Below are 25,382 nucleotides of genomic sequence, written 5' to 3'. Positions count from 1 at the left end.
TTACAACTGACACTGAATTTAACCAATCAGAGTGCCTACGCTATGCGAAGCGCATACAAAAAACATTTTGACCAATGGCAATATCGTGTAGGCGTGCCGCACCGGGACTTAAAACCTTTTATTGGATTACGGGGAATGTAGTTTTGTTCTGGAATTTTAGCATGGGCTGTGATACATTGATGACTACAATCCCCAAAAAACAGAGAAAGAATTGCGTCTGCGCTTGCGCTCTTCCATTAGGAGGTAATAAATTCACAAGCCCCTCTCTTTTCCGTACCAGAAGCGTATGGAAGATCGAACTGTAGAGAAATGTACTCAGTGGCACTAGGAAAGCAAAACAGTTACAAGCAGAGCGGAAAGAGTTAACAGTAGTATTCTGAAGTGGCAGGGCAACTTGGACGCTGGAATTGAGGAGAACGGTGAGCTGTTTCCTGATAACTTTTTAAAAATTAGTTGTTAAGGTGTCAAATGCTCTTAAATCAAATTATATTTTAACGTAAACTTTTTAAAAATCACGTCACATTCACTTGTTCAGAACACTCGGCTTCGAGCTTATTTTTGGTTTACCTCATGCCTTTAAAGTTTGTTCACTTTTTTACTTTGAAAGAAGAATCCCTCATCAATGATTACAAACTTGTATCTTTCAGGTGGGAGTGTACAGTTATGGAGCTTATTACGGCTAAACACGATGCTCAACCGGAGGCTGACAGTAGAGGGCAACATAGAGACGGACAGCAAAGTGTCATCGTTGAGAAACAAGTGCAGAGAAATCAACTGGAGATCTGTCCTGGAGTCGTTCCTGGAGATACACATCCGATGTGTCGTGGCCGAAATCGCAGCGACCCTGAACCTAAGACTGGTGATGCAGCAGGTGAAGATATGATAGGCACAGAAAACACTACTGGTCCGGTCCGGGTTGAGAAGGACGATCGAAATAAGAGAAAATCTGGCTGCAATGGAGAAGGTACTGAGGGAGTTTGTGACGGTCGCCAGGGTAAGAAAAAACATCGGAGGCGACCGTCAAAAAAGAAGCGACGCTGGAAACCGTACTTTAAACTGACTTGGGAAGAGAAGAAAGAACTTGACGAACGAGAGACTGCACGGGCATCAAGAGTGCGAGCTGAGATGTTTGCTAAGGGTCTCCCTGTTGCCCCGTACAACACTACTCAGTTTTTGATGGAAGAGCACGACCGTGAAGAGCCTGATCTTAACACAGAACTCGGCGGCCGTAGGATCGTTGGGGCCAGTCGCTCCGAAGATACAGCCAGTGAGGAAGACTACTTCGAACCTGAAGACGAGGAGGAGGAGGATGGAAGTGATGGCATGGGCAGACCGGGGCACGCAGGAGGTGAATTTCTGCAGAAGGACTTCTCAGAAACTTACGAGAGGTACCACGTCGAGACTCTCCAGAACATGTCCAAACAAGAGCTGGTGAGAGAGTATCTGGAGCTAGAGAAATGCATGTCCCGGTTAGAGGAAGAAAACAACTCGCTTCGCCACATCCGAAGAAACTCCGACACTTCTGCCGAAAGCATGTCAGCAGACAGCGCGCAGCGTGTCCGAGAGCTGGAGAGTGAAGTGGAAAGACTGAGAGCTCAGAATAATGAGCTTTTACAACACCAGACAAGAGAACAAGGACTAATCGGGTCCAAAGCGGTGTCAAACAGTGAACTCGGGAACTGATAAACTGTGCACTGTCTACCAAATGAGACCCACTGGTGAACTAATTTGAACATGTCCGTTTTCTCTTTTAAATGTCCGTAGACTCAGTTCATTTACAGACTGTAAAGCTACAGCTCTTTCAACAAGTTATACTCTCTCACAGATTGTGTTGTCGATAATGGTTTTTGAATTTCTGTATTTCTTGCTGGAATTCACTCATTGAAAATGTTCTGTGACGCCCCATAAATTTGATCAATTTATGATAATTACATTTTGGTCCTTCTCACAATAGTATGTAAACTCGACTGCCAATCGCTTTATGAAAGAGCATACAATTGTGAAGACCGCACAACCAGTGTATTGTCACAAAGGATCAACAACTCAGATGACTAAAATACATCTTATATTTGAATGTCAGAGCGCCTTTTTATATTGATCAAATTTTTAATGGGAAAAATACATCAAATGCCTCTGGTTATCTTTCGTGGTGCACATAAGACTCTGCTGAAACTGTGTTAATGCATGACAATGACAGTCTGTAGTAAACCGTGAAAGTGGAATCGTTTCTCGCGTTTTCTCGTGGTATCTCAAATGTTATCGATTAAATTATTTTAAAGTTAAGGTCTGTTTTGACTGAAATTGCTCACTATCTTTGACTGTTATATAACGTGTTGCAACGTACGTCTCATTAATTTGTTACTTTGAAGTGTGGCAGAGACGGCCAACCATCATGTGCCATGGATCGACAGCCTTTCATAGTTCTTACATACCCCTCTGACGACTCTTATCACAGCGGAGTACTAAGGGGAAAAGACAAAGAAAGCAAACATTTCTTGTCTCAGTACAGCGCATTTCTGTTTTAACTCTACTTGAAAACTAGCGTTGTGTAACGAAAAGAGCTGCTGAATACAATCCAGCCCCAGTTCTGATATCCTAACGACTGCCTTTTTTCCACTTACCTGAATTCTACTGCCTATGTTATTGCTAACCGTCGTCTTTTCTCATGTTACAGGGTATAAAACTCTGTCCCAAGGTAAGTTGAAGTAAGCGTAGTAATTTTCATGTTAACGTGCTGCAAAGAATGAAAAGCAATTTTGGCAGTTTTTCAGTGACGTAAATTATAAGCTTGTTGAGGGTTCTGGTTCTTTTAGATGGGTGCTTCTCTAATCCCTATCACTGGAGGATGTTTTCAACCATTTGTAGGGTTAGATTAATTTTCAGTTAAGTATATGATATCACAGTCAGTGAGTATGTTTATTTTCCGATTTCAGTATTGTCTCACAAGAATATTATATAAGTCCCGAACTGCTATCAAGCCGTTAACTGCAGGATTCCAAACCTTCCGTTGTCATTAACAGGAATCAGTCGTCATCGAAATTAGTTTGTTACAACAAAACGAACTGGGAATTTTGACCCTCTCTTGCCAGGCACATTGTAAATTATACGTACGCGTCAAATATTATGCGTGCATGTCATTCATTTGCAGAGAAATGAATGAAAATCCGATAGCAAAGAAAAGGCGTTTAATTATGTCGCTATTAAGCTATGGTGATGGTAGCCACGGTGATTTTTGGAGGTTTAATAAAAAGGCTTGACCAAAGAAAGAATCCTATATACAGTCTGGAAGAGTTGCTATATCATAAAATGTAGTCCTGTGCTCAACTTTGAGAATAATATGCTGATGTCTGGTTTAGGGAACATGAAGATAGAACTGCAGTAGCGATACTTACCAGAAGGGGATTATATCCCCTCTGACCCTCACCCGTATAAGGGGTTTCGTTTACTTTTGTAAACGTAACACAGAAAAAAACACTTGATTTTAGTTACATACATACTGCAGGGAATAAAACTTTAAAAATGAAGAAAACATCTCCAAACAAACAATATAATATATTATGTTATATGTATAATTTTGTACACAGAGGTTAACTTAGCAAGGCTTTGTACAATTGTTACAAAAAATTGGTCCACACACAATCACCCCACATACAGTATGTACATGCACTGGGACTAGAACCATTGGGATGACACAGACAGATATTACATCTAAACAGTCATTGGGCAGACATGTTAAGTCACAAAGGGACTTTTTCACATCTTGGTCATTCTATCTGCACTGGTATGTCAAAGCCATAACGGAGACAAACATTACACATCCAAATACAGTGGAGCCAGTGCAGGACCAAGAGTGTGTGTGTGTTTGTGTTCTGGAACCTCTTATGGTAAACATCCCTTTGTTTATTGCAGTAGTTCCACTAATAATACTATGTCTGTAACATTGTCAAATATAGTTCTTTATGGGTTGGTCTATGTGTCCACAAAAGAGAGATGTAATGTGTATGAGGCAGTATACAATAAGCATGTCATGAAATCCATTTGTTCTTTGGGGAAGAATGCTATTGTGTATTCTGAGTGCCACTTACACCACCAAAATACCTTTAAGCAGGTCATGCGCACACTGAGTGTTTTGTGCAGTCTTGATAATATTGATAGGGTGCTGTGCTATTCTTTATTGATAAGGAGTTAAAATTCTGTTTTAGCAGTTTTGGCATAATAAACTTTAGCTGCCATAAAAAAAAACCCTTTCCTCAGATGGGAGGGGCAAAAAGAGAGACTGGCATTAGATTGGTGTTAATCCAGGATTGGATTCTGGTTGGCACAGGCAACTTGGTCTGGTTGTTTGTATATGTATGTGAGTGTGTGTTAGTGAAATCCAAATGCCTCCTCATCCATCTCCAGGTAGGTTGACCACCACTGTGTGACGTCTCCTGTCTCGTCTCCTACGCCGTATTTCGGGCGATCCCGCCCGTCGAAGGCCCCCCACTCTCTCAAGGTCATCAGAAACCTGTATCTGGCCCACCCAGCCCTGATAGAGAGAGGGGTCCCTGTTAGCTTGGCTGAAGCCTGCAGTTTGGTGCAACCTCTCTTGTCCTCTGGTAAAAGAGCCCCTCATCTTAGACATTCCCTCTGGGATACTTTGAGAAGCAGACCTTGATCTAATTGGCAGATCTGCCACCTGCTCCTGCCCTGCCCTGTTCAGCTCTATATACAGGGAGTGAGGCCGGATTCTCTCTCCCCTCAGTTTCTTCCGATTGAGAGGGTCACCCTGGGCAAGTCTGTGAGAGCTTTGGGAGGTGCCTCCAGGGCTGGGAAGGGTGGAAGTAAAACAGGAGGAGGTTGAGGAGGAAGAGGGTGGGGTGTTTGATAACGTGATGGAAAGAAGCACTTCACTCTCATTCTTACCATGCTTTGTTATCGGTTTGGACCCTAAAGGGGCTCTGACTGCTGCCATTTGGGCTTTATGGTGTGAGTAGAGGAAACTGCGGGGCCGCCGAGGCTGGGTGTTCTCCGGTGGGCCACTTTCGCTGCCCTTCCCCCCAGCCTCTGGTCTTTCTCCTGCTTGAGTTTGCATGGACATGGAAGGGTGGTCGGACACAACAGAGGGTACGCTACCTGAGCTCCGCCATCCCAACATCCCTCCGTTAACATCCATATCTGCTCTACACTTCTCCCGCTGTGGAACCGCACTCCCTCTCTCTCCCTCTGTTCCTGTTCCCTCGCATGGCCCAACCTCTTCACTCCGTCTATTTCTGTCGCCCTCGGTCTCTCTCTCTAATCTCAGAGGCATACATCCTCCCTCATCCCTCCCATCCTCCCCTTCTTCTACCCTAGCTCCACCCATTTCTCCATAGTTGCTGGCTTTGACTGGCTCGTGCTCAGAGTCCTCATCGGTGCTGCTGTCCTGGGGACAGGCTCCTTGGTGCTTCTTTCGTTTCCGGGTCACTGCGGATATGAAGGACAAGGGGAGGAAATCCTTGGCATTCAGGTCTTTCTTTGAATTCACCGATCCCTGAAACACAGGTGATAAATTAGTTCCAGTTTATGAATACTGGCTGGAGAAAGGCAGTGTACATGCCAACTGATAACAGCTAAAAACTCATAAAACATATCTGATGTCAATAAAACACTTGCCAAATACATTTAGGGTGTGCAAGGCAATTAAATACACTTATTTTATCTATTTGTCAAAAAAAAAATCTGGTTTAAATTTAATGTGGTTCTTTAAGAAAAACACATGCTAATTCATTTATTTTGGCAACAGAGTGTATACTTGCAAAGTGGAAGTGCAAGTGCAAAGCGTAGGTTTACCAATTAATTCTGAATATGTCAGTTAGAAGGAATTTCCACAGAATGCAAGGAAAGTCCCTGCAGGTCGTGTCTGAGCTTAACTTATGGTTCTGCTTCGCTGATACTTTATGACAAAACAGTGATTAGAGGAAGTGATGTTACCTTGGACCTAGTTGAGTCACTGTTGGTGGAATCTGGAATAGGTGAGAGGCAGATGTAAAAAAAAAGAGAGAGAAGGTCAGGGCTGTGGAAAAACCTGTGGGAGTCAGGCAAACAAAACAGCAGTTCTGTGGAAATCTAGCACAGTAAGAGGTCTGTATGAGTTGGACATAGAAACACTGGTTGTCTCTCATTTACTGGGTCACTGAACACCCAGTTGAAACTTTAAGAGTTTTGGCATCTGTCTATACATAGATTTAATATATCTGTTAAGTGTTTGAAATTCACCCATATAAAACCCACACATATATAAACACAGAGAATATCAGGAAGGAGTCCTGCTCCTACCGCAGTGTTTGCTCCACTGGCTCGGCTAGCAGGGAGAAGGAAACAGAAAGAGGGAGAATTTGGAAAAATAGCATAAAAAGAGAAAAAGAAGATAGAGAAAGTACAAAAATAGACTGGCAGAAACATGCAAAAAGAAGGAAGAAACTACTGCAAGTACTGAATGAAAATTGAGATTGAGTTGCATTTGATGAGAAAAAAATATCCCAGAGTTAAAACAATCAATTGTACAGATACCTCTGTTAGTGCAGGTTTAAGTAAGTCTTCACTGTCTGTCTTTGAGGGTACAAAGATACAACAGAAAGCTAGAGTGGGCAGATTGCTACAAGCTCTGGAGTTCAGTGTTAATCTCACCTGAAGTGTCTTCCAAAGGGACTGTCCTGCCAATGTTGGAGAGGAGGTGATCAATGTTTGGGACGGGCTGAAGGTCTTGCTGGTCATCAGGTGTCTGTAGAGGAAGGGACAGATTTAATACTGGGCATGAGTATGTACCTGTGTGTATGTGTGACATCTCATGATTAAATACAGTTTGGTTGATTAGGAGGGCCTTTGTTAGCTAAAAACTAAAGTAATAGCAATTGAATTTTAGCCCCTCTTCATACTCTGAGGAGACCTACAACTTCATTTTAGTTGGCTTACGCCAAGACATTTGAAAATGGGCTAAACTGAGTCTGCAGACTCTGTCACAAAAAGGGATCTTCTGAAATGAGAGTACATTTTTAATCAACAATACCTTCTCATCTTTATCCAGTTCATCACTGAAGAACCAAGAATGCTGCAATAGAGAGAACATATTAGGTGTCAGGAAATGTGTCCAAAAATCTCAAGTAGGAGAACAAGCTACTTAAACAGCAGGATAGGATAGTACTTACATGCAAGATGAGTGTCTCTACTATCTTGTAGCGGTCGGGCATGTGGGTGACCATGTCCGTCATGTTGTCCTGAGAGGTCCGTACTAGTGTAGGACCGAATACCAGCGCCAGATTTCTGGGCTCCATCTGGAGTGAGTTGGAAAGAAAAAGAAAATAATGTACATAGTATATATATAATATAATAAATATAAGAAATAATATAAACAAGAGACTGTAAAAAAAATAATAAAGGCGGTAGAGGACTGACAAAAATCCCAACAAAGTTTACATATTTGCTTTAATTGATGATAGAAAGTTCCGGCAGGTTGTCACTGAAAATGCATTGACTTGGTGCTTACCTTATTCTTCTCTGAGTGATCTGCCACTGTCTTCAGGTGACCAACCACAAACTTCAGTGTATGGTAGTAGTGATCTGGTAGATCACGAATCTGAAAGAAAAATTGTGTTAAGGGAAAAGGGCAAGACAAAGCATGATAGTGGCGGTAGGGGTAAGGCATAAACAGAGGGACAGAGACAGAGAAAACACACTGGGAAAAGAAAAAACTGAAAGACAATCCTCAGTTTCCTGAACTGTTCCTGCTTGTCTCCATCACTGCTTTCACATACCAATTTTTTCATAGTCTTCAGACGATCGCCTGCATCTTCTAACCGGTTGGCATCAATGAAGTCATTATACTTATCTGCAAGCAGAGGTCAGTAGTGAGTGATGTGCTATGCAAGCATACGCAGTGTAAAATTATCAGCATAACTAAGGGGCTGAGCTCACCATCTGTGAATAGAGGTTCTGGAAGCTTCCTGAAGAAGGACTTGAGAAGACTGCTGATTACATTTAGGTCCTGCCATTTCTGTAGAGGAAAAGCAGCGTCTTCTGTTTCTCACACTATTTTGATATGAATACCATCTGAATTCTCTCTAACTCTCTGGCCCAATAACCATAAATTGTCTTGTCTATCATCAGTGAGAGACAAACTATAATAGGCTAGGCAAAATGATAAGGTATCAGTGGTTAAAACTAATTTTTTTCAGCCCTAACCAGCTCGAACAGATATCAATTCCTTTCTCTCCCTCACCTCTTCAGCAGTGTTAATGTCCATGCCTTTGTTGAGTTGGTCTTGCAGTGTGGACACCATAGCATTGTTTCCTGGTACTCTATAAACACCCGTATACTCCAAACCCAGCTGCTCCACCATACCGCAGCAGATCTCCACTATCAAGGGGACAAACTACATACACAAACGTTTCATGATAAGACAGCTGGCAAACACACAAGAGCTCTTGTGAAAAAACTGAGTAATGCCATATGGGAATTTTTATCATTTTCATGCCCTCAACATGACAAATCAACTGTTAAATTTGACTATGGAGTTACTGTTCAGGATCTATGATCGGACAGTCACAGATTAGTATAAAGCTCACGGACTGACCTTATTGGAGGCACCAGGTGGACAGTCCTCCAGTCTCACACCAAATGCTTTGGGCCCCGCCTTCTTTCCCTTCTTCATGATGTTAATCCCCCATGGAGCCTTAGGGCTACTTTCATCTGAACAGGTAAATGAAAGACAAGAGAGCAAAGTCACAAAGTCATGCCTCCTATGTGGTGTGAGTTTGTGGTGATGATGATGATGATGATGATGGTGATGAGAGTGAGATGTTTGTGGAATGTAAGTGGAGGGTGGAATGGAGTTAGATTGTGTTGTTTTTGGGTGAATCTGAGGAACTCACCCTTGCCATCTATTTTTGGGGCACGGTTGACTCCTGAGGTGTTGTCGGTCTTGGACAGGAGAAAAGGTGGCATCATTCGATGAACCCTCGGAGAAGTGTCTGGCTTACCGCCTGCAGGACTACAGAGGAGGAATAAGACAGAGGTGATGGACAGGGTATGAAAAATAGGAGGACACGTGCACTTAGTTTAATATCCAGTGGATTGAACAATAATTACATCTCAGTCAAAAAAACAAGAATACCACCATTTAGAGGTAATTCTCAGTACTAATCACTAACTCAACTGGTCGTCTACATTTCAAAGCTTTACTTAGCAAACTATGGAGGGTTAGTGAATGATTGGAAAATTTCTTGAAAAACTGTAATTAAACATAAGTTTCTTTTGATAGCTACAGAGCGATAAAACAGCAGTTAAAGTTATGACAAATCACCTCTGTTTCCTGTAGTCATTCAGTTTCTTATTGATGAGAGCCTGTCTGGAGAAACCCAACTCCTAAAATGAAAGGGCAGACAGAAAAATATGTAAACATCATTCTCTATATATAAAGTAAAAGTGTAATCTGTAATAATCAAATTTTTTAATCAAAGTCCCTAATGTATGAGCTTCAGGTCTATGTAGGACAAGGAGCAGATGTTTAATACATCGAAACACTTCAGTGCGTCCAGACAGACGGGAGACAGCGTTGAATGTACTGACTCATAACCAACCTCACTCTCAGTCTTGCTGTTTTCTCTGATGACCCTAATCCAGTTCAGCATGTCCTCTCGGTCCTCCGCCTGCAACAGGTATTCACAGAAGTCCTGAGTCGTCAGCCGTAGTGTGTGCTTTCGCTTCGTCTCGCTGTAGGCTATGTCAATCAGGCAGCCGCGGATATTGATTGGTTGCTCGTCCTCCCCCTGGCCGTTGCCGTGACCGTGACCCCCCGCCCCGGCGCCGTGAAGCACCGCCTCCCGCTTGTCTTTGTAGAGGAACAGTGACTGTGAGCGCAGAACCGAGAAAACACGCTTCCATGGACGCATACCACTGCCTACTTTCTGCAGTGGAAGAGAGAGAGAGAGGGAGATATCAAAGATGTGTTTATCCCCGCCACAAGAAGAGCTGGACCTTTAATCAAGGGCCACAGGTGCTTTCCAAAGTAACAGTACGGGTGAGGTGTTAGGTTTAGGTGTAGGTGGCGTAAATTTGGTGTCTGACCTTTCCTTTCTCAGTGAGGATCTGTTTGTAGTGCAGCCATCCATCCTTTCTGATGTCACTGAGTGTGATGGTACCCAACTCAGAGGTGGAGTGGCGTTTGGAACGAGCATCCTCCGTCACTCGCAAACTTTCCAGCGACTGAAACAAAGCACATCCAGCAGCCGTCCCATTTAATGCCACTTTTAGTAAAATCACTTACAGGAGCTGGGATATCGGCAACGATCCATGAATACATGATAGGAACAAGGTGTAAGTGTTAAATAAACACCTCAAACTGTAAATAACAAAAAACAAATTGCAAAAGAGAACTGGGAAATAGCTGTATCGTAGAAGTCGGAGCAGTGTTTATGAAACAAGCCAGGAAACACAGTTCAGTCATTAAACTGAAAAATAGGCTAAACATTTTACCACATTAGTGGCAAGAGAATGACCAGTTTGCACTATTGTTTTTTTTTTATTGTCACTCTGGTATAAAATATGAGTACTCACCCCATCAGTAAAGAAGCTTTTGACCCTTTTTGGTAGTCTCCTGTGGAAGGAAAAGAGAATTCCCAGAGTATTATGAATGACCGTCATTAGAGTGAAACTCTGTCATAAGTTCTAAAAACACACAAAACACACTCTCGGAGGTAGCTGATTCAGAATCTGATATGACAGCTTTCATGTAATGTGATATCTAACTCGATATTGATTATTTCACGTGATTGAACAACAAAGGTGATTGCGGTACTTTGTTTTCATGCTGTGGTACAAACAAAAACAGTGAATATGCTGACTAAGGGGCAAATGATTTTAAAACTAAAAAGCTGTGTTCTACACAATAATTCTCACAACAAAAAAAGGAAGAAAAAAATCACATGAGTTTATTTCACAATAGTTTATTTTCACTGTAGAATCTGGAGGACAATCTGAGGTATCTCTGACTGCGGTTATACCCCCTCCCCCACCCACGCTGATATCACTACTCACGAGAAAACACGACCCTCTTCTCTGAAGGTGTTCAGTCCCTCGTCACATGACTTTGAGCGCTCTGTAGTGATGGCCAATAAGTATGAGGAGCGGCGGTTGTTTTTGATATTACCTATCAAAAAAAAGGGAAAAAGTTATGTCACAACATATGAGGGATCAAAGTTGACAGGTGTCGATAAGAGAGCTAAGGAAGGATAAGTAGGGGAGAAAGTTGGAAAGTCACAATCTGTCACTACTAAAAGAGATACAGGGACAGACAAAAGACAGAGGGAGGGACATTAGCTGTAAGTCTAAGGAGACGGGGGAAATTCACAGAATAAGAGGGAGAAGGACAGATCAATCAAAGACTTGATGTCGGAAGGTGTGGTGATGCACTCTTAAACAAAACATGTTAACAGACCCTATTAAACTTAGACTTACCAGCCATTAGTAATATTTGCCAACATTTGGCTGGAAATCTGATGTTTAGTTTGGGTCCTGTGTTGGTGAAAAATATAAAATAGAGGAAATAGGTAATGGAAGTAAGACAGGTTATGTGGAACTGAGATGTGATGATAGGGAAAGAGAGAGAGAGAGAGAGAGAGAGAGACAAGTGACATATACATAGTACTGTTAGAGAGACAGCTCTTGAAACTTAATGGACAACGTTAATGGATTAAAAAGTGACATATGACAGACTTGTGACAAAGATAAGACAGATGATTTGAAAAGGACAGGTGATGAAAATAGGTAGGATCCCCAGTAAAGAGCAGGAAGGGACGGTAGATTCTGGGTAGAGTCACTCACTGCAGTCTGTGTAGAGGAGCTGTGAGAGAGGGGAGGTGAGTGTGGGAGAGACGGAACGGTTGATGAGGGCAGGTGCTTGGCACAAGCCGCTGGACACGACTGAGGATGCGGGGACATGCTGGGCACGCAGGTCAACACTAGGGCTGGTAGGCTCATCTGTGAGGTAAGGGGTCAAAGGTGAGGTGTTAGGGGTTGTGGGTAGGACAGGAGGAGCGGTGAGAAGAACAAGCTGTACTAGTGCACAGGCTAAACACATACCACGTACACACGGTGCACAATCAAACAAACATACACACCACAGTCACACACGACAACACGTTATTGTCAGATGTTAACATTACAAGAAAGTACAGGGGATTTCAGTAGTTGGGGGTGCCCTTAACCAAATGTGTAACTCAACATAAAATTTTAGCGTCAGGTATTAAAAAGGGTTGATTAATGGCTGATTGGCTGGTATGTGTGGGTTCCCACACTGACCTATGAAGGGAATGGAAGCCAGGGAGTCCTGCTCCGCGGGCAGGGGCGGCATACTGCCGTTGGGCCGATGGGCAGCTTGTCCTGTGGCCTCTGTGGCTGGAGGAGGCTCCGCTGCATCTACGGGCAGAGCGTAGTGCGGCTGCCGCATGGCATGAGGGGTCCGCCTGCCTGTAGGGGGTTTCTGTCTGAAGACCACCTCTTGAGTCTGAACCTGAACGGGTTCCTCCGCCGAACCCGGCTTGGCTGCGTCCTGAGAGTCTGGCGTCAGAGGGGAAGACTCTCGACCTGAAGAAGGAATACTGTCCGGGGGGCTGGTTTTGGGAATAGGGGACCAGCTGAGGTGAGGTCCGGTGTAGGAGGGGTCCCTGAAGGAGTGCGACTGCTGCATGATGTGACCAGCCTTCCGACAGAACGAAGGGCTGTAACTACGGTAACCCACTGTTTGGTCGTCCATCGTCTGTGCAGGCATACGTCTAGCATAGGTACCCTGTTGGGGCTGTGGACCTGTCTGTTGTTTCTGCATTTGGCTTGTCCCACGGCCAGTGGGTGATGCAGTTGTTGGGACTCCCAAACGGTGATTGGCCAAGCCGTGACGTTCCTCAGCTTTGGCTGGTTGATTGGGCCAGGCTGGTCTCTCGTAACGGGGGGAGACCAGGGCAGCTGCCTGGTCCAGTGTCTCAAGGGAGCGACCATAACTGTGTTCATAGGCAGCGTAGGCAGCTAGTAGATTCTCCGAGCAGGAGCGACTGGAGGTCTGACCCCCAGGCACACCCCACCTGCTTAACCAGGATGAGTCTGTGTGTGGGGAGGGTCTTCCAGCACCCATTCCTGCCCCATAGTGCAGTAACAAGGTTTCCTGGGAGGCACTGTGTGGCCAGGCCCCCTGGTGGCCCCCCAATGCCAAGCCCAATTCAACCAGTCGATCTTGGGAGATGCTTCGGTGGCGGGGGGACATTGGCAGGTTCGGACGCTCGGCTGCCGCCTGGCTGTAGTACCAGTCGGACAGGGCCTGGTGGCACAGTTCACTGCGAGACTGGGGCAGGCTGCCTTTCCTGGGATGGGGCAGTGACGCAGAAGCAATGGCTGCATTGTGATTGGCAAAGTGGAAGTCCAGAGGACTAACAGTTATCCCTGCAGAGGACGAAGAACGAGCCCGGTGGTGGCCCAGAACGTGCCGACCAGTGGCAGCGTGCTGCACCCCTCCCTCATCTGAGCGGTGTCCCGCCGTCCCGCCCACGTCCCCTCCGGAACGGTTGTCCAGTTGATGAGCCTGCCCAGACGGGCTCGAATGGCAGTTCAGGTTGTCCAGCTGGCTGTGGTTCTGAGCGGGTTTGCTTCGTGGGTAACAGGCAGGAGGTGGTTCTGGAAGGTTCTGGGCTTTCCCTGTGTACGGCTCATTTCCTCTCAGGTAAGCGTCCTGAGAGTATGCCTGTAGATACGGAGTACAGAGAGAGAGAGAGTTAGAGGAATGGATGGGAAATTAGACAGAAGGGTGGAGAGGAAAGGAAAGCAAGAAAGGAGGAAGTTAAAAGTACGAGCCATTTGCTTGTGAGTGTGAAAACATGTTTATGTCAAAAGCAGTATCGCAGGCTTGCAGATAAAATCTAATCCGTTTGTCTGCACAGTATCCGTATCCTGTACAGTACAGATGAAGAGCGGGTAGGTAATTTAGAGTCGAGCTTATCACAAACACTAAGTTGTCAAAGAGAAAATGATACCAATCTTGGTCAAAGGTCAAAAGAGTGCTCCTCCTCAAAGACAACCATTGCAGTGTTTATGTGGCACAGATACAGAAAGTTAAGCCAGTATGTTAAGTGTGTACTTGTTGGGTGTTAGGAGAGGCAGTGGAAAGGAGGAAGAAAAGAAGAAAAGTCATACTCACACTTACCAACTGCAGTACATCCTCATCTTTGGGCATTATCGACAGCTCCAACACATTATCACTGAGGAGACAGAGAAGAGACAAACACAGACAAGTTTATTCTCATACATGAGTATTGTAGTGTGGAATCAGAGAAAAGGGTTTTTTTATCATTTGTTATGCTAGATGAATGCACAGAATCATAATTGAACCTCCCTGAATCTTCACTTTATGAAAAGTTCTATACTTTATGAGAAGTTTATACTTGACGAGAAGTTCTATACTTTATGAGAAGTTTATACTTTACGAGAAGTTCTATACTTTGTGAGAAGTTTTATACTTTAATAGAAGTTCTATAAAGGATCTATAAAGAGGACTTCAGTTCTCACCTGTTTTGGATCAGCGCTATCACCTGAGAGTATGTTTTCCCCAAAACGCTTTCCCCATTCACCTTCACAAGTCTGTCCCCTGAAAAATAAGAACGAAAGAGAGAATGAGTGAGCGTGGGACAGAGGGGTGCTCATCATACAAACAAATCAAATAATAAGTGTGCGCTCTTGATCTTCTAAAAGCACTGTTTTCTCTTACCTGTGCACAGGCCTGCCAGGTGAGCGGGGCCATTCTCTCTCACATTCTTCACAAAGATAGTGTCCATCGGCTCCAAACGACTTTTCTGGCCTCCTGAGCAACAGATTTCACACAGACATAAACATATCCACAACTATAACACACCCTGATTAGACAGCATTTACAACATTGATTTCAATTCATTTATAACCATTACTCACCTTTCCCGTTCCCATTCTCCTCATCCTACAAAAAAAAAAAAAAAAGAGACCATCAAGTGTGGATCTGAAGAGTAATGTGGTAACTTTGCCACTAGGGGGAGCACTCATTCTTAATCGCTAAGATTAGTTGATATTTAGATGTTTTCACTGAAATTCATTTTGTTACGTTACAAGGATATGTCATTATGCAAACACTAATACAAACACAACGTATTCAAACACATATGTCAAACATGCTTGTACATCTACACATGACTTCAAGAACAAACGCGCACACACACACACACACACACACACACAAACAGAGCTGAGTGGGCAGTTTGGATAGGCTTGGCTGTGTTGAGGCTTTGAGCTTCGCTGACACGGCTCATTCCAGACACACACAAACAAAAGCAGAGGGCTTTATGGCCCAGTCTGCCCTGACCCTCTGGACACAGGACTAATTCAGGGGGTATGGGGTGGAAAGCTCATGGGGTTATTGGGGTTCAGACAACTGTGTGGATGTCTTAAAACAGCCTTACTACGTCCAGTTAATGTCCCAATGTTACGCTTACTGATCACATGACTCTCTAAGAGCTGTCACCCTGCTGTATGTGAGAGGTCATAGGTCAGCAGATTACTCGTATGGTCACACAAAGAAAGAAATTAAGAGTCTCTTGTCTGACTCTCCCCTAAAAGTCAAGTGTGAATAAATAAGCAGACAGATAGTTAGACAAATAGATAGATAGATAGATAGATAGATAGATAGATAGATAGATAGATAGATAGATAGACAGATAGATAGATAGACAGATAGATAGATAGATAGATAGATAGATAGATAGATAGATAGATAGATAGATAGATAGATAGATATAAACTAGTCCTTGAAAACAACAATCTGCCTACTTGCCTATGAGATCTACGTAATGTAATTAATTAAGAAAATGATATCAAGGTGTGAATGTCAAGAGTGGTCCTTTTGTCAAACTTACGTCAGGTATGTACCGTGCAGATTTGATACTTAAGGCTGCGTCACTGCAGTATAAAATAGGGATTTTATTTAGGGTTAGTCTGAGGGGGAAAGTCCTACCTTCAGACTAGTGTGAAGGGCAGACTCCGGTGGATAGACGATAAAGTGGCGTAGCGTGAAGCCAAAGCCCTGAGAGTTCTTCTGCAGGACCACCGTACGAGGACCCTGCCATGCCACGCCCTCTCCCGACGCTGGGCGAGCATTCTCATTAGACAGCGACGTTCCATCTCTCTGCCCTTTTGCCTGCAACAGAGCGAGTTAAATAAGAAAGCGTAAATGGTACGAAAAGACAAAAAACCACAGCTGGCAAATCAAAAAACACCAAAATGAATGCCTCGTCCCTCTGACAGACATACAATTATAAGCTGAAGGACAAAGGAAATCTTATTGAAATACATGAAATGCACCTCACTGACATTAGCCTGATGTAAAGTGATGAACTTTTCTCTAATTCCATCAAAGCCGCAGCCCATAAAGTATACCCTCTCTTGCCATTAAAAATACACTAACTGAGTGAAGGGTGGGGTACATTCAATAACAGAGTCGGGTAGTTTCGGGAAACACTACCCAACCCTCAGGCAAGACTCCCTAATAGAGGAGTGTGGAATGTCTCAGGAATGTCTATTTTAAACATAGATGCTATAATCAAACATCACATGGGACTAAACAACAATAGCATGGGGCAAAAATAAGCACAGTAGTTCCTGATGTGGAATAACAAGGGCATAAGAGCACCACACACTTGCACGCATATACACACACACACACACAAACACACATTCTTACAAAGTGTGTGTGTGTGTGTGTGTGTGGTTAAAGGTTATCTCAGACTCTAGGTCAAGAGGTACATTTAAAGAGAGTACAGGAGATTAAAACACCGAGAGCACTTTCTCTAACCACATCTCCTCTGTGCTCAGAGCACAGCCAAAGCCTAAATGATCTGACTATTCAAAGGCCGACGGTGAGGAAACACGTGTGATTAGATTTAATGATAAAGCGCACTTTTACTGGATATTCACCGAGTCAGAAAGTAGTTCGGTTCAAAGGCAACTCATTTTTATTTCTTGCTTTTCAACAATTTAATGAAGGTATTCAAGGAATATGAATAGGGATATTTAGATTTCATGTTTTAAAATTGCAGTTTGAAAGGCCGAGCTGCTGGCAGGAGTATGGAATGACTGATCTGATAGCATTCCTCTAAAACTCCCCTGTCTGGCTCCCACTCTGCCCCTGGCCCTTCTCCACAACACCTCACCCCTCCATTCCATCACCTAGCTCATCGCACCGGAAAACAACAACAGGAAGTGGAAACATTCCAGCAGGAAGTGCAGCACCTCCCCTAAAACAGGCCATTAAGGGAATCCTTCACTTTCCAAAAAATGGAAATTACCAGTCAAGGCTGAAAACTCTGTGAGACATATACAAATTCCATCGCATAACGTAAAGTGTCCGAATAATCTTTATTCGACTCCTCTGCAGTACCCGTTTCGTTGTTACGACAACACTTCCTGCTCCATTTACACCAAAGTGTGTCAAGTCTCCATTGTGTGTCTGTTTGCCCCCTGCCTTCTCTTCCCCTTAGCGATATCCTTACTCACATATGGCCAGGGCCTTGACCTTCACCATAGCCAAATGGACCAATAAGACAGCCAAAAGAACAGAGTTGGGGTGGGGGGGGGGGGGGGGGGGTGCGAGAGGGACAGAAAGAATACAAGGAAATAAGAAGTGTCAGGATATGAGAGTAGTGAACAGGAATTTGGCCTGTGTCAGTGAGCACTGGGTATATTGAGACACAACTTTAAAGAACAATGAGTGACACATAAAGAGAGAGTGTGGGGGTGATGTGGGGGAAAGAAAGAAAGAAAGAAAGAAAGAAAGAAAGAAAGAAAGAAAGAAAGAAAGAAAGAAAGGGAAAAAAAATGCAATAGCTGACACAAGTGTTTCAAAAATGACAGGATTGCTCCCCACAGCCTGGCTTCAGGCCTGTCACACTTCAGTGTGTGTAAACGTACACACATGAGCGTAACATTCCAAGATGGCCCACACACACACACCCACACACACGCATTCACTGATGAGAAAAGCTAAAACATAACATGAAGGCTTACATATTTTGCAAACCCTCTCCTTCTCTTACACACCATTCCTTTTTTTAAATCACAGCAGAACTTAAGAACAGTGCGTTATGATCTATAGCTCTACCGATCACCAGGTGAGTTGGTGCTGACTACAGAAGTAAGTTCAGACAATGAAATACCCCATCAGTGAATAATCAAAAGCATGGAATCCCTTGCATTAAATCAGAGCTTATACCTCTACTGTGCTCTGTTTTCCTGACTGGATGCCCACTGGGGAATATGTAATAAAGATAGTGGGTGTCACAATCTCTATCCAAAATGGTTGCTTTGTCACATTCTGATCACAGATTGTAACTCATTCGAAACCTCTTTCTCCCTCCCTTCCACAGCTTGTCCACCTCTCGGAGCGACAGTACAGAGTTAACGCAAGCAACACTACTGAACACAGTCTTAACGCAATCCTGGCATTGGTATAGGCTAGATGCGGTGGAAGACTGAATGGGTAGTGTGACGGAGAACCGACTCTACATGACCTATACACATAAGCATGTAAATACCACACGCTGCATGCATACATCAACAGATAAGCGAATGTGCAGACATGGGTGCCTCTCTGATTCACTTCCCCTCCGCTAGCCATCGGTCCCTGCAGCTCTCCTTACATAAGGCACAGTAGGTGCAGACACAACCACAACACATCAAAACACAATGACAAACCAGCAAAGCCTCAGCAGTACATGATGTCAAAGCAGAACAAAGAAACAACCTCAAAACATCAATCAGTACGCCTGGCCGCAGAACCACAGTCAAAGGACGAAGACAGATTAACGCTACTACAGTTTTTTTTTTTTTGTGGAGTTCATTATTATCAGAGGCACAGACAGGAATACTAAAATTACAGAAACACCAAGCCAGATCACACCTCTTCTTTTTTTTTAGGAAAGAAATGAAGAAAAGCCTCAAAACAATGTAAATATAACTATAGACAGACTTGATCCTCAGCAATTCAGGAACAACAAACAGCTCAATTGACATGCTCAGCTCCTGTGGTTTTGTCAGGAACTGAACCTGGTGGAAGTCTTACCCCAGTCAAGTGCCAATGTCGTATGTCCCTCCTGGGTACCCGTCCATGGCTGGGCCGGGCACTCCCACTCCTCAGAACTGCCAACCATATGCAACGGGGTTCTGGGTCACTGCAGTCCACCCCAACAGGGAATTCAAAACACCACTCCAGACCTGTTGGTGCTGGGGGCCCTGATACTTTAGACTGCCTTAGCGCCCACATAACCCCTAACCCTACACAGGAAAAAAAACCCCACTGGGACCACCACGTGGCTGGATCGAAACAGCAGGTCAGCCCACACAAAACACGCCGATATACGCAAGCTTTCAGCTTCCCTCAGCCATGAACTCCTGGCACAATACAGATCAATCTACATGCATAGCTGAATCGCTGTACCGATGAGTTATATGTTAAACTAATTTACTGAAAAAGTAACACGTTGGTGTAGGTTTTGCAACGAGTCCGGTCCTGCGTCCCATTTCTGGACTTCCACTCCCTTATTTCCAATGGTACTCCAAAGTTCTCTTAATTCCAGGAGCTCCAAAGTATCCTCAGCGTTGGCTTCTCTCTCACGGATCATAGCTGCACGGCCGCGCTCCTTCTTAGCCAATTATCCACGGATATCTCTAATGGAGCCATCTTTGATTGGGCATCGAACATCCCAAAGCCTCCTTTCTTCCTCCCACTCTCCTTCTGGTCTCCAGCCTTAGGAGCAATGTTCTCCTCTCCCAGTTCTATCCATATTTCAACACGAGCTGCTCCTCAGTTAAATGTAGCTAAGAGTTCATGTTCACTCCCTCTTCTTTCTAAGAATTTGTTGTTTTAAAACTCCAAAAATATTTCCACCTGTTTTTTTTATTTCCTGTCACAAAGTAAAGTTGATTGGACTATTGTACCACTGTGAGCTCTTAGTTTTTTTATCATTAACGTACAGCAGTCGCTTACACTAACCTCATTTCCAAACTGTGTAGAATGACGACTTTTGTCAAAAGTGCCGTAATTCTGTCCGATGCCGCATTTTGATAATCTCCATTCTTTCAGTTTTGCTCAGTGTACTGAAAGGCGTCTGGTTATTCCCCCTACCTTCTGTAAAGTCCACGGCTACTGAGGGGCTCTCCAGCCATAAGTTCCCAGCAGTCATGCACTGTGATCCCATATGATTCACAGAATTTCACTGTGAGCTTGTGTGGTCCTCTATGCAGAGGGACAGATCTCTTAAATCCTGCCTTTTTAGGCTGTGAGCCCTGTTCCAGAGCCGAGATTTGAAATTCTTCCATGCAGAGATTGTTGTCCTATCTGTCAGTCCTGTGTGAACACTGCTATTCAGGAGACTGGGGGGCTCCATCAGTACATACGACCCTCCCTTTCACTCTGTGCCTCTCTCCCTCTCTCTCTCTCCGCCTCTCTTTCATGTTTCTCTTTTTCCGCACATCTTTCTCTTTCCAGCCAAGTCCAGCCTGCTGGTGGTGTGATGCGCTGCTCTTTTCATACAGATACACGTCTCTCACTCTCACTCTCTCTCTCTCCCCCCCCCCCCCTCTCTGTTTTTCTCTCTCTCTCTCTCTCTCTCTCGCTCTCTCTCTCTAGCTCACTCACACTACATCTCTGTCGACTCTTTTTAGATTCAGTGACCTGGCCATCGCTGCTGGCTCCCCGATACAACAGCAAGTGCACACTGAATTTAGAACTTACAGAACAAGTGTGTGTGTGTGTGTGTTCTAAAGCAGTGGTACTTGCAGTTTTGAAAGCCATCACAGAGGCACTGCTCTTTGCCTTGACACCTGTGTGTGGTGTGTAGAGGGAGAGTGAGACATACACACAGAGTGAACTGTGGACGTTTGAGAGGGTCAGCACAAAGACAGTGAGACTAATTTCTTTCCAACTAAAAACTGCCCTAGGAAACTAAACAGAGAAAAATCACATGAAAAATAGTCACAGTAACAACTAAGAGTTCTCTGGAGAGCAGGATAAGTCCCTTCCTGGGTCCTGTCTCTCTCTTAGTTGTGACTCCTCTGTTGTAAAGAAGTGCTTGGTGGAAAGACTAAAAGGAACGAGAGAGAGAGAGAGAGAGAGAGAGAGAGAGAGACTCTCCACAAAGACATACAGACAATCAGAGCCACTTAAGTGAAGAGAGAACTGGGGAAAAAGACAGTGAGATAATGTTTTGAAATGACTCTCTATGAAACATCTGCTCCCAACAGATTGTCAAAGAAATAACAGGCACATAGCTTCAGTCAGCAGCCTTCTGCTTATCCGTTTATTTGCTTTAAATACATAAGTGGAGAGCTGTGAGTTGATGAGAGAGGCGGTGATGATGTAGGAAAAGAGAGATGGATGGAGGAAGTGATGGATAGAGAGAGGGAGGTGGGGTGGTGTGAGGTGGGGTGGGGTGGCGAGAGAGAACACAGAGGCACTACACAAACACAGCCCGCCTGACAATGCAGCCGCTGACACTGGGGAACAATGTGACACGTGGGACCGATCAGAGCCAGTGGCTCTATACACACACACACACACACAGACACACACCACTCATAAACACTCCCACATCAGTCAATGTGCAGATGCAGAACACAGACCAAAAAAAAGAGTGTCAGCATACACACTCAACACCACACTGCATATGCACAAACATATCTTGGGGTTATGAGCTGACACAGTATGACGAAATGCGCTCTTGTTCACTTTTTCCTGACTTTCACTAAGTTATATGGGTAGATATGTGTGTAGCTGCAACCTATGGCCACTAGTAGGCATCAATATACGACACTCAGTCAGCCCTACGTAGAGCTGAAATGGTTGTTACTCACAAAGTTAAACAGACATACAAACAAACAAAAAATTCCCTGTCCATTATTTAATCATCTAGTCGATTCTAAAAACAACGTAGGTACTACAACATTACATTTACAAAACTGTAAGAAGTATGAAAATCAGAGAAAAGTATATGGTACAAAACAGGCTGCAGATGAATAAAGCAGATGCGTCAACCATCTTCACTGAATCCAAAGAGTAACATTTGTATAAAAGTGATGAGAATATAATCCCCACTCTGAAGAGTATACATACATGTACAAGTACGGACACACACACACACACACACACCCCATACATACACAAAGCCCTGAATGGCAGGAAAGGCCTCTTAATTGACCTATATTTAGTCAACCATAAAATTCCTTCCTTGCTAAAAAAAGAAAAAAAAACTGTTTTATAATTTCATATTTCCGAGCAGAAACTCCCACTACCCCCACACTCGTTTTCCATTGCATGGCAGATGCTCCTATTACTGAAGGCCAACCTCCAACCAGGCCTGTAAATATTAGAGCCATAGTGAAGCTCCTCCAGCATGGGGCCCCATTGGCCCTTAATGGCCCTTATCTGTGAAATCACTACGAGTCACGTTTTCCTATAATCAATGAGCAATCATTACAGCCCTACATTTACGTACCAAACACAACTACTGTAACTACAATGTAGGTAACCCTGTAATATGTGAAGTACTGCTACATGATGTTCATAGAGAGAGAGAGAGAGAGAGAGAGAGAGGAAATAAATATTCTTTGTGAACTTCAAAGCACTACACCTACTCCTGAAGGTCAAACACACCTGTGGTTCTCACCATCTTTTCCTAAATTCTTTTAAAAAAAGCCGTTTGTCTCTTTCTCTCTCCCTTTCGTCCTGTACAGGCTGAAAGAGGGCCAGGCTCGTGTCTCGTGTCTGGCCCACACTGCATTTTTACAATGACGGCATAACTCAGCTATTTCTCTCAGAGAAGAATGAATCCGTTTTTTCCTCCGTTCCTCTGTCAGAGCCTCCTCCCATTCCACTCACATTCCACATTTACATTTCAACACGACTCCGGAGTGAAGCTCACGAGCTTCTATTCCTCATGTCAGTTACTGAACTGAAAAAAAAAAAGTGTTACAGTGTAACAGTAATTCTGTTACAGTAATTCTGAAACTCAAAAATATCTTTTTTTTTTGTATAAAAGTCAGAACATGTATGGCATAAGCAAATGAGAGGTATCAAAAACAAGAACAAATACAGGAAAATATTTGGAAAGGCAATGTTTGAATGTACATACTGCATACAGGTGGCAAACAGAAATGGGCAATAATAATCATTCTTACAACTGAACCCCTGAACATTGGTTAAAAAAGTGAATTTTGTACGACAGTGAATAAACCTAATGTACATGTATGAACAATAAATAATCGCATATCTGAAAAAATTAAATGCATGAATGAAGTGATCTCAACAAACATTATGTCAAGCACTGGAGTAAACTACATTAAATAACACTGGTCGTCTTTCACGGACTCCATCCATTTCTTCGGTATACCGAGAGTTACTGTATTATCCTTTTTTATCCTGAATAAAAAAAGATGCAACAAAATGGATTTTTAGTTCATGTAAATGTAGTTAACTTAAAAGAACTCGCATGGCACAGCACTGACTACTCTTTAGCTACAAACAGGCTAAATAAAAGTCCTAAATATTCACTCAGATTGCTGTGAAATTCATTCATACTTTATAAAGCTACAGTTTTAAAACCTCATACGAGAGGTTGTGTTCCTGGAGAGCAGAAACAAAAAAAAATCATGTTTTCACTATAGACCTTGAGGGTTTTTTTTTTTTTACAGTAACCTCTCAACACACGTTTCCTCTGATGTACGCGTGCAGGTTAAAAGAAGGCTAAATGAAACTTTAGGTGGCCCTTGGCATACACCAGCAGGGGCTGAGGTGAAGCAGTGCAGGTGGAACTTCATACAAGGGGAGCTGAGGGTAAAAGGGGGGCTTGCCACATCACGGCGTCCCAATTCACAGAGCGACAGCTGGGTATACAGATGAGCTCCACGGTGAGAGAGGAGGGGGGGAAAACTGTCAACTGCTCTCTCACACGGGGAGCACAGCCCTGTGTGAACTACACCTGATGCCTTATGTTCACTCCCATACCCCCACTCTCTGCACACATTTTCTCTCTCTTTTTCTCATCCCATCCTTTCTTTCATCTCCTCCCAAACGCTATACTTCACTGCCTTACACATCTAAATCATCTGCTCCATTTCTCTCTCTCTTTTTTTTTTCTTTTTGTACGTCTAATTGTATGTCTGCTATACTTTCATCCCTTCTATACAGCACATTCCTGAACTACTCTCCAGCTGGGTAGAGAATGCACCCCCTCTTATCTTTGCCACAGAGGAGCAACATTCACACATTCGCACCTCCCTTTGACTCCTATCCCCTGTCAGTCTTCACGCCAGGGCTCTCCAAAGTAACTTTACTGCCTTCTTTTTACCTCGAAAAAAGAGGGGTGTAACAGTTCTGGCCGACCTTTAAACTCTGACCTACACAAGCCCTCAAGTTCCCCAAACACAGAAGAAGGTCTTTCTCTTCAGTGAGCCAGGACAAAAACAGAGGCTCATTGTCACAAGTGAATTTCAAAAGCAAGACCAAGCTTGCCCTGTACCTCCCACTTTCAGACATGAGCAAAGCGCTCTCAATGCCCACTCTCTTTCTCTCATTCTTTCTTTTTCTGTGGTCACGCTTTCTACTAAGAACAGACACCACGTCCTTCAAGTGTATCCATCAAGGTCACTCAATTTGCTCCCTGTCAGTCTGTAAACTTAAGAATAACTCACTGTGAGTCCTTTTCATCTAACAGTTTCTTTTAATTGCAGAGGTCAAAGGCCACACTTATGCAATGGTTTTGCATTCCAGCGTTGCGCTAAAAAGCCAGCTTGACAAAGTGTTCTGTGGAGAAGAGTATGTGGGAATAAGACATGGAGACAGATATAGGAATTAGAGAGACAACAATCTTTGGCCTCAAATCCCAGCTCGGATTTGACTGTCACTCTGAGAAGGTCACTGTTGATCTCTGTTATGAAGTCAGTGGACAGCCTAATAAAGGATTTCTGGAAAAGAATAGAACAAGTCTGCTGTTTGCACAAACGTCCTGAGAAACACAAAAGCATCGCTGCAGAAGGGCATCCCTCAGAGCGTCCCTCGAAGATCAGTGGATTATCTTAATTGCAGTCAGAGCCTCCTTTGGCAAGCTTAGAGGACTCTCTGCTGCCTCTGAAGTACACAGTGAACACACACACACACACACACAAACAGGCTTGCACACACCCTGAACCAGCGCTAAGGCCTGGTTAATTATTGAGGACGGCCCATAATGAACATAGCGATAAGTGACAGCTCAAGGCCTTAACCCCAGGGGAAAAACTGTCAAGAGTTTGTGGCTTCATTCCCACTGTGA

At 43.8% G+C, this 25,382-nt stretch overlaps 2 protein-coding genes across 2 annotated transcripts in view; one reads left to right on the top strand and one right to left on the bottom strand.

Annotated features, from left to right (window-relative positions):
- The first annotated feature begins 294 nt into the window (after positions 1–294).
- hexim1 (HEXIM P-TEFb complex subunit 1) lies at positions 295–2,243 on the top strand. The gene is made up of 2 exons (XM_030775884.1): positions 295–419; positions 648–2,243. The coding sequence occupies exon 2, from the start codon at positions 664–666 to the stop codon at positions 1,681–1,683; it is 1,020 nt and encodes a 339-aa protein (XP_030631744.1). The 5' UTR covers positions 295–419; positions 648–663; the 3' UTR covers positions 1,684–2,243.
- Positions 2,244–3,643: 1,400 nt separating this feature from the next.
- arhgap23b (Rho GTPase activating protein 23b) overlaps positions 3,644–25,382 on the bottom strand; it is a 34,471-nt gene continuing 12,732 nt past the window's right edge. Inside the window, exons 2-24 of the mRNA XM_030775313.1 lie at positions 16,037–16,219; positions 14,965–14,989; positions 14,765–14,857; positions 14,566–14,644; positions 14,204–14,258; positions 12,316–13,744; positions 11,839–11,994; positions 11,053–11,164; positions 10,573–10,612; positions 10,084–10,221; positions 9,597–9,923; positions 9,320–9,381; positions 8,889–9,007; positions 8,591–8,706; positions 8,237–8,389; positions 7,933–8,011; positions 7,773–7,846; positions 7,505–7,594; positions 7,167–7,292; positions 7,028–7,069; positions 6,649–6,742; positions 5,953–5,984; positions 3,644–5,512 (exon numbers count right to left, since the gene is read on the bottom strand). Of these exons, the coding sequence (XP_030631173.1) occupies positions 4,388–5,512; positions 5,953–5,984; positions 6,649–6,742; positions 7,028–7,069; positions 7,167–7,292; positions 7,505–7,594; positions 7,773–7,846; positions 7,933–8,011; positions 8,237–8,389; positions 8,591–8,706; positions 8,889–9,007; positions 9,320–9,381; positions 9,597–9,923; positions 10,084–10,221; positions 10,573–10,612; positions 11,053–11,164; positions 11,839–11,994; positions 12,316–13,744; positions 14,204–14,258; positions 14,566–14,644; positions 14,765–14,857; positions 14,965–14,989; positions 16,037–16,219 (4,749 nt within the window). The 3' untranslated portion in view covers positions 3,644–4,387. The remainder of the gene's footprint in view (positions 5,513–5,952; positions 5,985–6,648; positions 6,743–7,027; positions 7,070–7,166; positions 7,293–7,504; positions 7,595–7,772; positions 7,847–7,932; positions 8,012–8,236; positions 8,390–8,590; positions 8,707–8,888; positions 9,008–9,319; positions 9,382–9,596; positions 9,924–10,083; positions 10,222–10,572; positions 10,613–11,052; positions 11,165–11,838; positions 11,995–12,315; positions 13,745–14,203; positions 14,259–14,565; positions 14,645–14,764; positions 14,858–14,964; positions 14,990–16,036; positions 16,220–25,382) is intronic.

This window comes from Chanos chanos, chromosome 5 (genome assembly GCF_902362185.1).
Source record: "Chanos chanos chromosome 5, fChaCha1.1, whole genome shotgun sequence".
Lineage (NCBI taxonomy): Eukaryota > Metazoa > Chordata > Actinopteri > Gonorynchiformes > Chanidae > Chanos > Chanos chanos.
This window is presented reverse-complemented; position numbering and strand designations above follow the sequence as displayed.